This window comes from Mytilus californianus, unplaced genomic scaffold (assembly GCF_021869535.1).
Source record: "Mytilus californianus isolate M0D057914Y unplaced genomic scaffold, xbMytCali1.0.p SCAF_8, whole genome shotgun sequence".
NCBI classification, from domain to species: Eukaryota; Metazoa; Mollusca; class Bivalvia; order Mytilida; family Mytilidae; genus Mytilus; species Mytilus californianus.
This window is the reverse complement of record NW_026262734.1, coordinates 99,569,447-99,585,111: the sequence shown is the minus strand read 5'-3', so window position 1 is coordinate 99,585,111 and position 15,665 is coordinate 99,569,447. Positions and strand designations below refer to the sequence as shown.

Sequence of the window (15,665 nt, the reverse complement as noted above, 5' to 3'; positions counted from 1 at the left end):
GTTGATCTCAGTTCTTCATTGGTAAAAATTCTATTATGAAGTCAAATATTCATACTTTTATCTTATTACATAATTGTGACATCATGAGAAAGTGTGACCATTCCTTTTATCTGATTTTGCTATTGTAACAGCACAAAAATTGGGGACCACCCCTGATCACATCTACAAAGAGAACATGGTCTTTTGCAGATCATTGAAAAAGAAAGAACATATCGTCTAAAAATCATTAGAGAAATAGATTCAACCACTGTATATTTTAAGACATTTATCCACTCTCAACTTCCAAATTTTGAAATAGAAAATTTAACTCTCTATAGAGGAGAAATAATATATCACACTTGATGCAGTGGTAGAATCTAGATTAGAATAACAGTGCCAAAATAATGTTAATTCTTATATTTTATTACCAGTTATAAATTTTGATTGGAAAGTTTGAATTTTTGTAAGAAGTGTTCTTCACTGATATTTCATAAAAAACATCCTGGGAAACAGGGAAACTTGAAATACCATATTGATTCTAAAAATTATAGCATTGCATCCATAACACAACCTATAAGAAAATCAATTCAGATAGCATCACATTAAAAAATATAGCATCACATTCAAAAAATATAGCATCACATTAAAAAAATATAGCATCAAATTTGAATTTTTGTAAGAAGTGAAAGCTTAAAAAGGAATGTTTATGTCTGATTTATATTTTGTTTTGACAGCCAGTGGTTGAGTAGAGAGTCAAGGAAAGCATTCCAAGTAGGACAGATTTGGTATCTAATTTCTATGCAATGGTGGAATTGTTGGAATGAATATGTCAGTTTTAAGGTAAGATCATAAACTGAAAGGACATAAAGGAAGCAACAGTCAATCAATCATAAACTGAGAATGTCATTTTGTTAAATAATAATATTTACTCAAGAAATTTTAACATTTTTATTTTCATGACTGGCAAATAATGAAATGGGTCAAATAGATTTAATGTTCATCTGTCTGTATGTCCTAAGCAAAGCATTGCTTTTTGATCCATTTCTCAGGAAACTTTGATATTATATCAGTCATATCTAAATGGATACATTCAAAACTCATATATCTTGGAGTCTTCTTGTATAAAACAAAGGTGTTCAGCAACTTTTGGTCAGTTTGATTAATATTTTTCTCAGGTTGAAAAAAAGATTCAAAACTTGATAGAGCATATTATACCAGGGCTTCCAAAACGGTCATATATTCCGGACTTGACCGAAACTTTCATAAAAAGACCGGCTGCTCTCAGCCTCAAACGGTCAAATAGAATTGGTGGGCCACATTCTGTTATTCAAGGCATTTTCATGAAACGGTCATTTCAATTTTTACCAACTATCGATCGATAAAAATGTCCGTTTGGGGCTTTGGGCATGTCAGTTTGGGCATTTTAGTTTATAATTGTGGCAATCTATTTCACAAAGATATTTCGGTCATAATTGGGTTTAATAAAACAGAAGCAGCATATTTCAGATACTTTGAAGTGTCTCAGTTAGTCTAATCCTCTGGGTACATAAATGTACGGCTTGGTCTTTAGCTTGTGTACATCAATAAAAAGTAGAAAAAACACGTTTTCTTTTATTTAAATAACAACAAGCTGTCAAACAATTATCCCTTCAATAAGTTATATTGAAGCCATAAATCATTCACTGATTACAGGTTTGTTACCTTTGATGAGGTGTCCTTAGCTTATCTTTATCAATAGAATTAATGATGCATAACAATGTACATAAAGGTAATCCGGTAAACGAGGTCAAACATGTAAGTGTGTATGGAACAACATCCTATTTAATTACGCTTTATAGATATTATTTTAAATGAGCATTCAGTTTTAAAAGTATCCTGATATTTAAAAGTTATTCTTCAAATAAGGATATTTATAAATGAATAAGTATGATATATATTATTTTATTTAACACTGTACATCGTGTTAAATACTGGGGTACTCTCAAGGGGAAAATTTACTAAAATATATAGGAAAAACCAATGGACAAATTTCAGTCAATAAATGATTTGACTAAGTTAAATGGTGCCGTGATCACTTCTAAATTATATCAAGAGAACAATGCCTGCTCCGAATTTATTCAGACAATTTCCGATGTTATAGAGAAAGAGGTGATGTCCGACGTAAAGTTAAGTCCCGCCGTGGGAATTATGATCGACTAAGGTGTAGTCTAGGTATTGACGCTTTAGATCAACTTATGAGGATAAGCTTAGTAGGTGTAGATGTTAAAAACTTTGACCCTGTTCCTGCTATCCGCAAATGGCAATCCGTTCGTAACCGCCATGTTTATCAGAACAATGCATTTAGCAAGCTCATGAATGTAAAATCTTTAATTAGACTAAATGAACTCTAATCTTGTGCTGTGATCTGTGCTTCTTTTCAATGTGCTCATTGTAATATTTATTGCGTGTGTTTGTCAGCATTGTGCTCTTCTGACATTTTATTGTTGTTATATGCTTACATAAAATATCATGTTGTTATTCATTAAATTATTTATCAACTGAGTATGTTTTTATTTATTCCTTATTTTCTAAATCAGGTTGGGAAATTGTACAAAGAAAAATGTTATCACTGTTCAGTAGATTTTACACGGTTTAAAACAATATCCTTCATCGGGCCTCCTCAATGTTATCTATAAATACCGCATCAGTTGTAAAAGTCACGTGGTCAGGTAATCAATACACAAAAAGAAAAGTATCACGTGTATTGATGATCAAGTTGTACTGCAATTAAAGCCAACATCAACAGTTTCAAATAAGATGGCCTTAATTTACAAAGTGTTAAGTACTCACAGAGAGAAGATAGATTATATAAACAGAAACAAAAACATGAGAACAGTCAGGTACTGAAGCTGATTGATGCAATGATGGTTACTGTATTACGATACACAGAAAAATGACACAATACCGAGGATAATATTTTATTTATTTTTAGAATGAAGAAAACAAAACAGTTATAAATAATTTTATTGCATATAACAGTACTAATTATTTAGACACATATATCAATTTATGCATCCTCTCAGTTACATTTAAGTATCCAGCTGATCATTGACCGTCAAAAATATTTCTTTGAAAAATGTCCGGCTGTCGTCAGGAAATTTTGGAAGCCCTGTATTATACCCTGACTAACATAGTGGATTTTATATTGCAGTTACCTTGTCTGTTAGTTTGTCTGTCTTCCATCTGTCTGCCTGTGTATGTATGCCTGTTCATCTGTGCTGAAAGAAGTGTTAATCAATCAATTAAAAGGATATAAATAAATGATTTTATTTTGTAGAACGTCACAGAAATCAATGGAGACATTAATGGTACAGCATCTATAAATGATAAAGTTATCAATGAGGAAACACAACATAGAATAACTAAAAATAAACATCCTGGGAAAGCCATACCATGGGAGGATGACAGTGTTATTATGGTCAATGCCAAGACATCCAGTTACAACATGTCTCAGTCCTACAGTGGAGCTAGTCTAACACATAACCACTCTAACAATGCAATCAAGGCACAAAATTGTGCAAGTCCTCTGAAAACATGCCTTAATACACCAGACCAGGCTTTAGTGAACCGCAGTCCAAGCCCATCGCCAAAGTTTAGGAAGAAAACTCTACAGATGAACAATTCTCTTCCTTTAAAACCTGCTGCAGTAGACAATAGTCCTTTGTTGGTATCTAGTCAATCTAAAGTAAGTATAATGGACCAATGAAAATTATTATCTCCCTTTAAAACCTGCTGCAGTAGACAATAGTCCTTTGTTGGTATCTAGTCAGTCTAAAGTAAGAAGGTTGAACAGTGAAAATGGTTTCATTTTGTAATACCCTAGATGGGAAGCATGTTCAGAAAGATTTAATAATAAGGGTTATCAATAGTTAAAAAGATGTAATCATCTTCATGATGTCCTGATGTCAGAAGTTTAATCCATGCAGTGTTCTCCCCTGATGTTTCATAAAACATCCTGGGAAACAGGGAAACTTGAAATACCATCTTGTTTCTAAAAATTATAGCATCACATCCATAACACAACCTATAAGAAAATCAATTCAGATGGCATCACATTAAAAAAATATAACATCACATTACCATGATGCTAAAAGGCCCTGGGGAGAACACTGTGCAGCCATGTGGTTCATAAGTGTTTCTCGTTTCTCGTTGTTTATATAGATTAGACCGTTGGTTTTCCCGTTTGAATGGTTTTACACAAGTAATTTTTGTGGCCCTTAATAGCTTACTGTTCGGTGTGAGCCTTAGCTCCGTGTTGAAGACCGTACTTTGACCTATAATGGTTTACTTTTTTAAATTTTGACTTGGATGGAGAGTTGTCTCATTGGCACTCATACCACATCTTCTTATATCTATGTAAGAATGTATTAGCACTCAACTGTGTGTAACTCCATGTTTAATATAGAATTTTATGATAATACATGATAACAGGGAAAACATTACACATATTAATATTTCCTTTAAATGACAAATTTAATAAATATCTATTTAAGGAATGACTAATATTTTTTCTGTCTATGAAGAAATAACATAAAAAATGTGGTGCACACTGAATAACCCGCATAGCGGGTTATTTTAAAGTGTGCACCACATTTTTTATGTTATTTCGAATAGACAGAAAAAATATTACAGTCATTTCTTATAATTTAATTCTAAATTCCATTTTAAACCGGAGTAAACCATGAAAAAACGTTGATGATGTCACGGTCACATGACAAAATTATGTCTATGAGCTGATAAACAAAACAACGTCAGCCAATCAGAAGATGCGTTACATCCAAAATTAAATTATATTATTTTGCAGGTATTGTGAAAAAGGTTTATTCTCTTATTTCACTGATATTTTTAAACAAGTATACCAAGTAGCTTTTGAACAGTTGAAACAGGTGTCTTGAAAACTAAACAAAGTATGAGTTTACCTTCTTAATATATTTTATAATTATGAATTTTTGTAATTTGTAGGTGATCTCATTAACAAATGAAGGTGGTAGATTAAAAAGAGATATAATGTTAGTCAGAGGGAAAGATTTTGAGATAGTTCCTGAGGCTATATGGAGAGCCCTGTCTACATGGTATGGGGCCAATACAGCACTACCAAGAACTGTAAGTCATTGAAAACTCGAAAGACTAAACAATCAAGCATCAGTAACCTAATTATGTATACTTTCTGAAAGGTTATGTCCATCAATTACCTACATAAGTAATATGTTTACTCATTAGAAAACATTTAGTTTAATCTGTAACTTATTAAGTCAACCCTTAAAAAAACAGGCATATGCAGAGACAAAGTCATCTCTATATAGTAAAATTTGTTTGTGTAGGACAGTTGAATTACTTTAACTGGACCTTATTAAAGCCTTGACATGACCTGAAGTAATTTTTTTCTAAAATGCAGTAAAGAATAAAAACTTATTAAGACTGGAAAAGAGTACATAGTCTATCGTTACATTATTTTTACTCAATTGTGCTTGTGTTTATGGATTTTAAGATGAAGATGTTTGACATATATATCCAGTTTAAAAAAAAAAAAATTTAATTCAGAGAAAACTTCATAAGTTTATAACCTATGATAATATTTTTTCATATATTTGTTTGACAAAAAAAGTTGTTTGAAATATTTTTAATTAGAAATAAACGGAAGCCTTCATATATTATAGGTGATATCTTCATCTACAAATGATGGGCAACCAGAATTGGAACTGTATCCCATTACTGTCAAGTTATTACGGCACCAGTTTGTAACCAATAGACCTGTTCCCATGACAACTTTTACAGGAATGATGTCAGGTATTGGTGGAATGGCTCTGTGTAAGATATTCACCTTCTAAATAACACTAGGCTACAATATTTAGTTTGCTAGCCTTTGCTTTAAATGAATGCTTCATTTTATCCTAATTAAGTAATCTGATTTATTATCACGTCTTGGAAGGCCTAGCACAGTTTATTTTTTAACAGCTCTTTGTTAGATAATGTACACCTGTCCAGACAATAGCGTTATGCTCAAGATAGCTTTTTAATCTGTCACCCTTATTTTAATGATCAGACTGGTAAATTCAAAACACACATTAGATAATTATACCAGTCCGTCCTTCTGTCCCATGAATACTTTTCGTCACATCTTTCTCAGGAACTACATTACAAGGATTTATGAAATTTGGTTTCAGGGTTTATATAAGTCAGCTATACCGTAGGCTGCGTTTTCAGATTCATCACTCAGCAACTTCCTGTTTATCGTCAAGTATTTGGGCGGGGGTATCATCAGTGAGCAGCAGCTCACAGTTTCACTTGTTTTTTTCTGAAATAAGTTTACACATTTATAATGAACACACAATATTCCATTTATCTAATAGCACAGTCACAAAAATATTTTTTCAAGTGACTTTCCCTAAGATTTACATGGCTTTCAACTATTTATTAGAATTATTGTTTAAAAAAACATGCTTTTTCTAAAATTTGGAAAAATAAATGGAATTGATCGGCTGCTAGAAAATAAGTTAACACTTGATTTTTTTTTGGAAGGGAACTGCTTTTATATTTTAGTAAAGCTTGCTATACATGATTTATTATAAAATTAAATTGATTAATATAGAAACCATATATATAGTCTTAAGTCATAATTTGTTGTTGTAAAGTGCAGATCCTTGATTGAATAATGTCCATTTAGGAGAAGAAATCTTCTATTGATTTTGAGATTATTAAGTCTAAGGTCATATGGTCACAGTAACTCTGAAATACTAATATTTAAAACATTTAGGTTTCAAAATAATAACTTTTTACTCATGCTTTAAGTTTTAACTTTTTATAATGGATAATTTCCTTGGAGAGAAAAAAACAGCTATTCTGATTTCAGTATTTGATTTTGAGGTCACTGAGTCGAAAAAACAAGCTCATTTTGTGGAAAAATGGTTTTGAATACTGTCTCGTGAATCCTGCACTCAGTATTTATTATAATGTATAATATGGTAATTACTGGAAATTCCCTTTGCAAAAATTTTATTACTCATCATTTAATGCAACTTTTGTGGTACTTGGGGTATTTTTTTTATTCTATTTCAGACTTTGGACTAACATTAGAGTATCCATCCAAAGTACCTGCGCCGTACAACTTTTTAAAAAAATAATTAACTTTTTCAATGTTGTTTTTTTATCAGCAATGTCAAACATGGTTGCAAGCAATACACAGACACCAAGGCGTTATGTAGCATACACAGCCACATTCAGTCGGCAACACACAGTACAGCAGATCTATGAGTTCCTGTGTACAAAGCTCCGATTTTCCAGAGAAGACACAAGACTATGGAAGATAGGTTCTAAAGAAGATGTAAGCAAAACAGCTTTTTAAAGTTTTCATTGTATTAAAATAAACATTCAAGATTTAACATGTATTATACCCGCTGATTGAGTTGGTTGTAAACTGCAATGACTTGTCCATAAATAATTTTTAAAAATCATTTACAGCTCTTTTTTAAAGTCTGAGCAATATGTAATGAAATCATGAATGATTTGATATTTATCTCAAACTTTCATAAAGTTGAAATTTTTAGGTTTTTTTTTATACCTACCAGTGTGTTGCTTCTTGTTTGGTAATACTTTAAATTTTGATTATACCACTAAGCCTGGAATTTTTCGTTAATGTCTGTTAGAAGTGGGAATGTACATTGCATGACCTCATGTTCAAGTTTTCCTTTTTTGTTTCATTCATCTCTGGCAGAGTGGTCTAAGTAGTTACTACTGTAATCACTAGCCAGTCAACACTGAGGTTGTGAGTTCGAACTCCACTCGTGCCGATGCACTTGACTCCAATCTTAATTGACTAGGATTGTCAGTTTTCCTATCGAAGGTCGGTGGTTTTCTCTGGGCACTCCGGCTTCCTTCTCCAATAAAAACTGGCCGCCACGAAATAGCCCAAAAGCTGTGTTTAAAAGTGGCGTTAAAACACCAACAATCAATCAATCAATCATTCATCTCTGTATCATTAATCATTAAATAAACATGTAGCAGATACAGTATTCAATCAGAATTTAATTTCATATAAGATGAAGAAACAATCTGGTAAAAATACAGACCCTGTGTTCATTCTTTGCTTACAAGGATCTTTCAACACTCAGTTCTACTCTTTGTTCTGGTAATTATTTACATCAATCAATGAAATTTCTGCATTCGAATTTTTGAAGGTATGTTTTATTACAACAAAACCAGAGGATGCCAAAAGGTCTTGTAAGACCAAAAGTCGAACACATTGTTTTCGGATCCTTGTAATCAATCAGATTAGTAAATGAGATAAAAGAACGTAAAGCGTTAAAGATAAAAAAAGAAGAAGGATAAAACCAAAACGAGGTCACCTTTTCAGAAAGTAACAAATATGAATACACAATTTTGACAAAACTGTAAATAAATAAAGCAATTCCATTAAAGTTACCAAGTAGCGAGGACTAAGATTTGATATAAGATTATTGGTTTGGGATATCAGGATCATTCAATGTAAGAATCATATTATAATTTTCTAATAATTTGGGTACATGTGAGAAATTCAGGAATTCATCCCTCCCTAGATACATTTTATCAAAATGGCAATAAGACCGAATTAAGTACAATAAAAAAAAATTATAACTTTTTTTTATAGTGTATGACATTACTAGAGGATGAAAATCAAACTTTAGAAGATTGTAGTGTTGAAGAAAATCAACAAATGTTAATTGAAAGTAAGTAAAAATATATTCATATTCCTTTTTCGAATTAGAATATAGACTTGAATATAACATCTTTTTTAATTCAAAGAATTTTCTTTTGGTGAGAAGCGCAACTTTGAGCTTTCCTGATTAAGATAAATCAAGAAAAGTGCTTTGTATGCATATAATTTATAAAGTATTGTTTTCATATTATTCATTGTGATGATTTAAAAAGAAAGGGACAATGTATTTTTCTTGATCTATTTGTGACATGTCAGTTTATTGTTGAAGAGTATGGCCTTGTCCCCACAAGTTTTTTCTACATACATTACTGACACTGAAGTTGTCAAATGTTTTAAAGCTGGAGTTAAAACTCCATTCAATTAGTTGTTGATGACTAAGGAAAACACAAGACTTTTTTTTAATGCATTATTAAACCTTGATTTTGTATAAATAGAACATAATGGTTTATTACACATTTATTTTACAGTAAGGAATAAGGATTTGACATGGCCTGAAGAAATGTCTCAGTTGGCTAAAAATAAAACACTCAGGAAGGAGGCAGGCGCAGGTAAATGAATAGATAAACAGTAAAAGTGAAGATAGTAAGAAAGTTATGCCATTTATTGATGTTACCTTTAGAATAGGCCATACGAAATAAATCACAAGTTATTTAGGCTAATTTTAAGTACTCTTATGTAGGTATTTTTCAGACCAGCTTAAAAATTATATGTGGAAATGAGACTGAAGTAAAGGTGATCTTTTGCTGTTATGTTTGTTGTATAACACTGTCTGATTCTTATAAATAGCCAAAGTTTAATCTGTCTGTATTCTGCACAGGTATTGCTTCCAATAAAATGTTAAGAGTTAGTATATCAATAAGGAATTTGGAGGTTAAATGTTAGTTGGAAGAACAAAAAATTAGTGGAAAAATTTTGTGCTGATACCTTTGAAAAAAAAAGATGAACCAAAGTTTTAATGCAATACAATATATTTTGAATTGTTTTTGATAATTTCCAACAAGAATGTACCAAATAAATAATATATCAATTGGTTTTACAGTAAATTTATAATAACGATTATTATAATTGTCTGTAACATGCATGGAATATTTGATACTGGACATTAAGCAACCAACAATCAATCAATAATAATGATGAATATATTTCAGGGCCAACACACAAAGGTGCTACAGGTTTAAACAATCTGGGGAATACATGTTTTATGAATGCTGCAGTACAGTGTGTGTCTAACACATGGCCACTTACTCAATATTTCATTGGAGGACTGTATCGATTTGAATTAAATAGGTCAGTAGATACAAATTGCACAGAAACTTGTTGATACTGCAGTGGTTGATTCAGGGGGACGGGGTGCAGAGGGAGTATGCTCTGCTCCTTTTGATTGGAAAAAATATTGTTTTTCACTCAAAATCCTCAATAAAAAAAAATTGATGTAAGTATTTTTACCATTTAGAACATTTACATACCCCTTTTCCTTGGCCCCTTGTGTAAGCTGTAAAACTAAACATTTTCTAGCAAGACATACAGTTATTCAATCTGATTAACATATACTTGGTAATAAATGAAAAATCTACAATCCCAAAGGCCATGATAGTTATGCCTCTTCCAAAAAAGAAAGAATGTAAACAAGATGAAATTAAGTAGAAGATAATTGATTATTATATTTAATGAAAGAAAATGTGAATTAAAGTTTTCTAAAAATCTTTTGAATTATAATTTCTTACAGTGGAAGATAGAAAATAATTCTGTTCAATTTAAAAATTAATATTGTAAAAGGGGAATTGGGAATATCTTATTTGTACTAATTTTGATGATATGAATATATATAACATTTTGTTTTTAGATCCAATCCTTTAGGCATGAGAGGCCATATTGCTCAGAGATATGGAGAACTAGTCAAAGATTTATGGAGTGGAACATCAAAAACTTTAGCCCCTCTTAGATTAAGGGTAAGTACTATGGTTTCAGTATATCACATGGTCTCCATGGTCTAGTAGAAGCGTGTTTGCCTCGAATGCGGGATATTGTGGGTTTGAATCCAGCTTGGTCAAACCAAAGACTTTGAAATTGGTATTTGCTGCTTCTCTGCTAAGCATTAAGGAGTAAGAGCAAAGATTGGTCTTCATGGAGTCAGAATAATATGTCAGGGTAGATAGACATGTCTTCCTGATGACTGTAACCTTGTGAACTAGCACGTTAAAAATCTAGCTCAGAGTGTCGGGCTAGTATAAAGCAGGGTCAATATTCATATTATGTTAACATGTTCTCGTCCCGAATATTGTAAATTCAGAAATTATTGCGAAAAATTGTGACTGGGTGAATATCGCAATGATAAGAACCCGCATTCTGATATCTGTATGCAGATTTTCCTGAAATCGCAATAATTAATCTCACATGTTTGTCCTTTTTCTTCTCCGACTCAGAGCCAACATCTTGATGCATTACAACAATCAATGGCATCTTGATGGCAAAAAGTTAAGTAAGATTCTAATAATTCACTCACATTTTTACAAATATTTCTGGACCAGGATTTTGCCGTTATTTTGAAGATAAATTGTAATGAGAAAGGTGTAAGTTCGGTAATGGCCATATTTGGCCCCGAATATGAAGTCCATTGTAAAAGACACATAGAAAGTGATATAGAACTATTTTTTTACAGCTTTTTCTTATAAAGCGTCGAGATTTACAACCCAAATAGGTCGTATGTAGAGATTTTGGTGAAATTTGATAAAAACGACTGGAAATCAACTAAATTTAGGCCTAGGAAACAGAGGGCATGCTTCCACAAACTAAATATTCAAGTCAGATATGTAAAATGTTGTAAGAAAATTATGTTCAAAGATCTTTTTTGTCGATGTATGCACTCTATGTTTCCAATCCAAAAAATTAATTGAAATTTACCGGTTTTCGTTGAAATTTCATGGAACATCAAAATGTGTGCTATTTGTGAACCCTATTGCATAAATTTTCAGCAAATAGACGTGTTTCCTACCTAGCCATTGTTTTAGCTATGATTCATTTTGATATCTATCAATTAATCCTAATTTGAAATTTTATCTTGAAATAGAGGCCATTTTAGGGCTTATCTAACTTTTCCTTTGTTCATGAAAAATACCTATACAAACCAGACTGCAAACATTTGATATTTAAATGATTAGACCTATAATATTTTCTCTTTTTCAGTGGACTATAGGGAAGTATGCTCCTAGATTTAATGGATTCCAACAGCATGACTCTCAAGAATTACTTAGTTTTCTTTTAGATGGCCTTCATGAAGATCTGAATAGGTAATAAGATTATTGGATTTTTAGAATTTAGAACTTACAATATTTATTAAGTGTTGTTAGAATATTTATTGCTCCAATTTAGTGTCCTTGAATATTTATTGCTTCAATTAAATGTCCTCGACTGCCAACCTGTCATTAACGCACAAATGTTGCAATATAATTTATAAACACAGTTACACAATGAAGCTATAAACTGTTTAGACATACCTATATATATAGACATATTTACACTTGTATGCAAATTTGTCTGCCATTACTTAAAACCACACAAATTCCTGCAAAATATTGCATCATCATTTAAAATATTTGAGGTCATAATCAAAAAGTGAATGTTGCAGGCGACAGAAGGTTATTTGGAGAAAGATCTAGCTTCATTTGAGGCAATTCAACTGTATACCCAAAAGGTTAAATTGGACTATTGATTTATTAAATCACATATAAACTGCATGCATAGAACCATAAAACAAGTGACAATAACAATAATATGTAAGGTCTACAACAATTATGTCCGTACAGCCTCTGATGTGTAATTAATATCTGTTCTTTGATGAATATCTGGAAATGTCACAACACTGGAATATTTTTATGTCCCACCTAAGATAGTAGGAGTGCATTATGTTTTCTGGTCTGTATGTCTGTATTGACTGTCTTTCCTTTCTTCCATCCCACATGAAGTTAAAGTTTTTGGTCAGAGTACTTTATCATGTGTGGTCACATCAGTTTGAAATTTCAACTTTTGTCAGTCATGAATAAACAACTCTTACATTATTTTCTAAATAATTCAAAACTGCTGGGAAACTTTTAATGAAAAATATGATTGGTTTATTATTTGGTATTTTTTATTTTCAGAGTCCATGACAAACCGTATGTAGAACTAAAGGATAGTGATGGTCGACCTGATGATGTTGTTGCTCAAGAGGTAAGAGCCATTTCAAACTTGATTAATTATAGCTTTTATCATCAAAGTTGTATTGGGTTGAAATCATCCTGATGTCACTTTTTTTTTAAAACATTTCCACTTGGCATGCAGATTTTTTTTACCATGAGCCATCAGATGCATTAAGCAATGACTGTAAGGTTAATATCCTTACTCTGCATCTGTTGAACAAACTGGTCGTTTTCAAGTCAAAACATGTCCATTTGTAAACAGAACATTAATTTGTTATTATGATTCTGTATTTATATCCCTAAATATTCTGTTTTGAGTACATTTGTGGCAACTGAAGTTGTAATATTCTGTCATTAATTGGGAAGAAAAAACAGCAATATTCACTAACATCATTTAACAGGAAATGTTTGAATCTTCCTCTCTCTAAATGGTATGCTTAGTGTATTTTTTGTTCAATTGTTTATTCAGTCCTGGATGAAACAAATAATCTGGTGGTTTTTTTTAAAAGGGGATGGCAGCGGCGTTGTCAATAATGTATTAGTTTGTGATTAGGTCAGTTTTGTGGGGAACCATTAGTGGTAGGTCAATGATATTGGGTATGCAGTTGTATAAGCGTTTGCACATCTCATTTCCATGGAGATTATTTGGCTCTGTCCCCCTCAGTCGTGGTCTATTGACTTTGAAAATTTTGCGTAGTTTACATGTATTAGTTTGTGATAAGGTCAGTTTATGGGGAACCACTAGTGGTAGGTCAATAATATTTGTTATGCAGTTATATAAGAATTGGAACTTCTCATTTCGATGGTGATTATTTGGCTCCGCCCCTTTAGTCATGGTCTAATGACTTTTGAACTTTTGCTTAGTTGACATGTATTAGTTTGTGATAAGGTCAGTTTATAGTGAAACACTAGTGGCAGGTCAATGATATTTTGTATTCAGTTGTATAAGCATTGGCACATCTCATTTCCATGGAATTGTTTGGCCCTGCCTCCTTAGTCGGGGTCTATTGACTTTGAAACTTTTGCTTATTTTACATGTATTAGTTTGTGATTAGGTCAGTTATTGAGGAACCACTAGTGGTAGGTCAATGATATTTGGTATGCATATGTAGTAGCATTGGCACACCTCATTTCCATGGAGATTGTTTTGCACTGTACCTTATAGTCATGATTTATTGACTTTGAACACTGTTGAATATTTTGCATAACTTACATGTTAAAATATTGCTATTTTAATTTCAAAATTTGCATTTTACTATCAAAATAACAAAAAGGTGAGACATATCTCTTTGTTAATAGTTTATTTTGCTTACATTTCAATATTGTTAACGTGTTCTCATTTTTAATATGATTGTTATACTTGCCACTGGATGCTTATTTTCTAACAGTCAATCTGATCATCATATATACATATAATATTTTAAAATTCCAGGCATGGGAAAATCATCTTCTAAGAAACCAGTCAATTATTGTTGATTTATTCCATGGTCAGCTGAAGTCACAGGTCAAGTGTCAAGAATGTGGTCATACTAGTGTACGATTTGACCCCTTTAACTATTTATCTTTACCATTACCAATGGATAGTTGTATACACCTTGAATTAACTGGTAAGTGTAGATTTATCACAGTTAAACCCCTGCTCTAAAGGGAAAAGGGGGGGGGGGAAGAATTAGCTGTTTGTTTCTCCATGTGTCTGTCCATTACCAATGAATAGTTGTATACACCTAGAATTAACTGGTGTGTATAGAGTTATGTCATTAGTTAAACTCCTGCTGTGAGGGGAGGGGGTTGGGTATACTGGTTTCACTGTCTGTTAGTCCATGTGTCTGTCCAATGGAATATTCTTCACATTTTTTTCTGGAGCTACAATTCAGATCTCCCTGAAATTTGGTAAAAAGCTTCATGTATTGGAAGTATTCAAAGTGAGTGCTGGAAAATTTCTTTTAAACAAAGTAATAAAAATAAAAATGAATTAAATAGGATGTGTTATTCAACCCATCAATACAATGCATGTAAAAAAAAAATGCATTATATTCTTTATTGTGTTAGATCTAGTTATCTGTACTGTAAAAAGTTGGTGCAACTGTAGTGGTATTGTCTTCTTTATTGGGAAGAAAGAGCTGATTAACGAACAAACAAATGGCATTAACTAAATAAAAGATTTGAAAGATAGAATGAGAAAATGAACTAAAATAAACAGAATATACACTTTAAAACATTTATTAATTGATGTTTATTTGATTGATTGATTGATTGATTGGTGTTTAATACCAATTTCAACACTATTGTTGTATTTTGTGTTTTAGTTTTTATTGGTGGAGGGATGTTAATATTTGATTTCTGCTGCCAAAATTAAATTGGTTCTTCTTGAGCAAGAACCGCCACCTTTATCTATCTAGACCATAGGTCTTAATGGTAAACACACAAAACAATCCTCCACAGTGATTTACAAGATGTTTTTGTTTTTATTTACAGTGATAAGATTAGATGGTTCTGTACCTGTGAAATATGGATTACGTCTCAACATGGATGAGAAGTACAGAGCACTAAAGAAGGAATTAGAAAACCTAACAAGCATCGCTAGTAACCAGATTTTATTTGTGGAAGTCAACGGTCCCATAGTCAAAGTAAGTCAAACTTGATCAGCATACCTATAGCTAGTTACCAGATTTTATATGTGGAAGTCAATGGCTCCATAGTCAAAGTATGTCAAACCTAATTGTACATGTCTGTATGGTAGGGTTCATCTGACCTTGACCTCATTTTCATGGTTAATTGGT

The 15,665-nt window shown here is 31.9% G+C and overlaps 1 protein-coding gene across 2 annotated transcripts in view; it reads left to right on the top strand.

The window, feature by feature from the left end:
- LOC127712673 (ubiquitin carboxyl-terminal hydrolase 32-like) overlaps positions 1-15,665 on the top strand; it is a 57,360-nt gene that overhangs the window by 17,467 nt on the left and 24,228 nt on the right. The window contains exons 12-24 of one of the 2 annotated variants that reach the window (XM_052219263.1): positions 714-819; positions 3,296-3,703; positions 4,981-5,121; positions 5,676-5,805; positions 7,170-7,339; positions 8,642-8,720; positions 9,178-9,258; positions 9,859-9,997; positions 10,554-10,659; positions 11,894-11,997; positions 12,847-12,916; positions 14,318-14,492; positions 15,361-15,512. In XM_052219263.1, the coding sequence (XP_052075223.1) occupies positions 714-819; positions 3,296-3,703; positions 4,981-5,121; positions 5,676-5,805; positions 7,170-7,339; positions 8,642-8,720; positions 9,178-9,258; positions 9,859-9,997; positions 10,554-10,659; positions 11,894-11,997; positions 12,847-12,916; positions 14,318-14,492; positions 15,361-15,512 (1,861 nt within the window). Of the gene's footprint in view, positions 1-713; positions 820-3,295; positions 3,704-4,980; positions 5,122-5,675; positions 5,827-7,169; positions 7,340-8,641; positions 8,721-9,177; positions 9,259-9,858; positions 9,998-10,553; positions 10,660-11,893; positions 11,998-12,846; positions 12,917-14,317; positions 14,493-15,360; positions 15,513-15,665 lie in introns of both variants that reach the window. The other variant, XM_052219262.1, reaches the window with a different exon arrangement.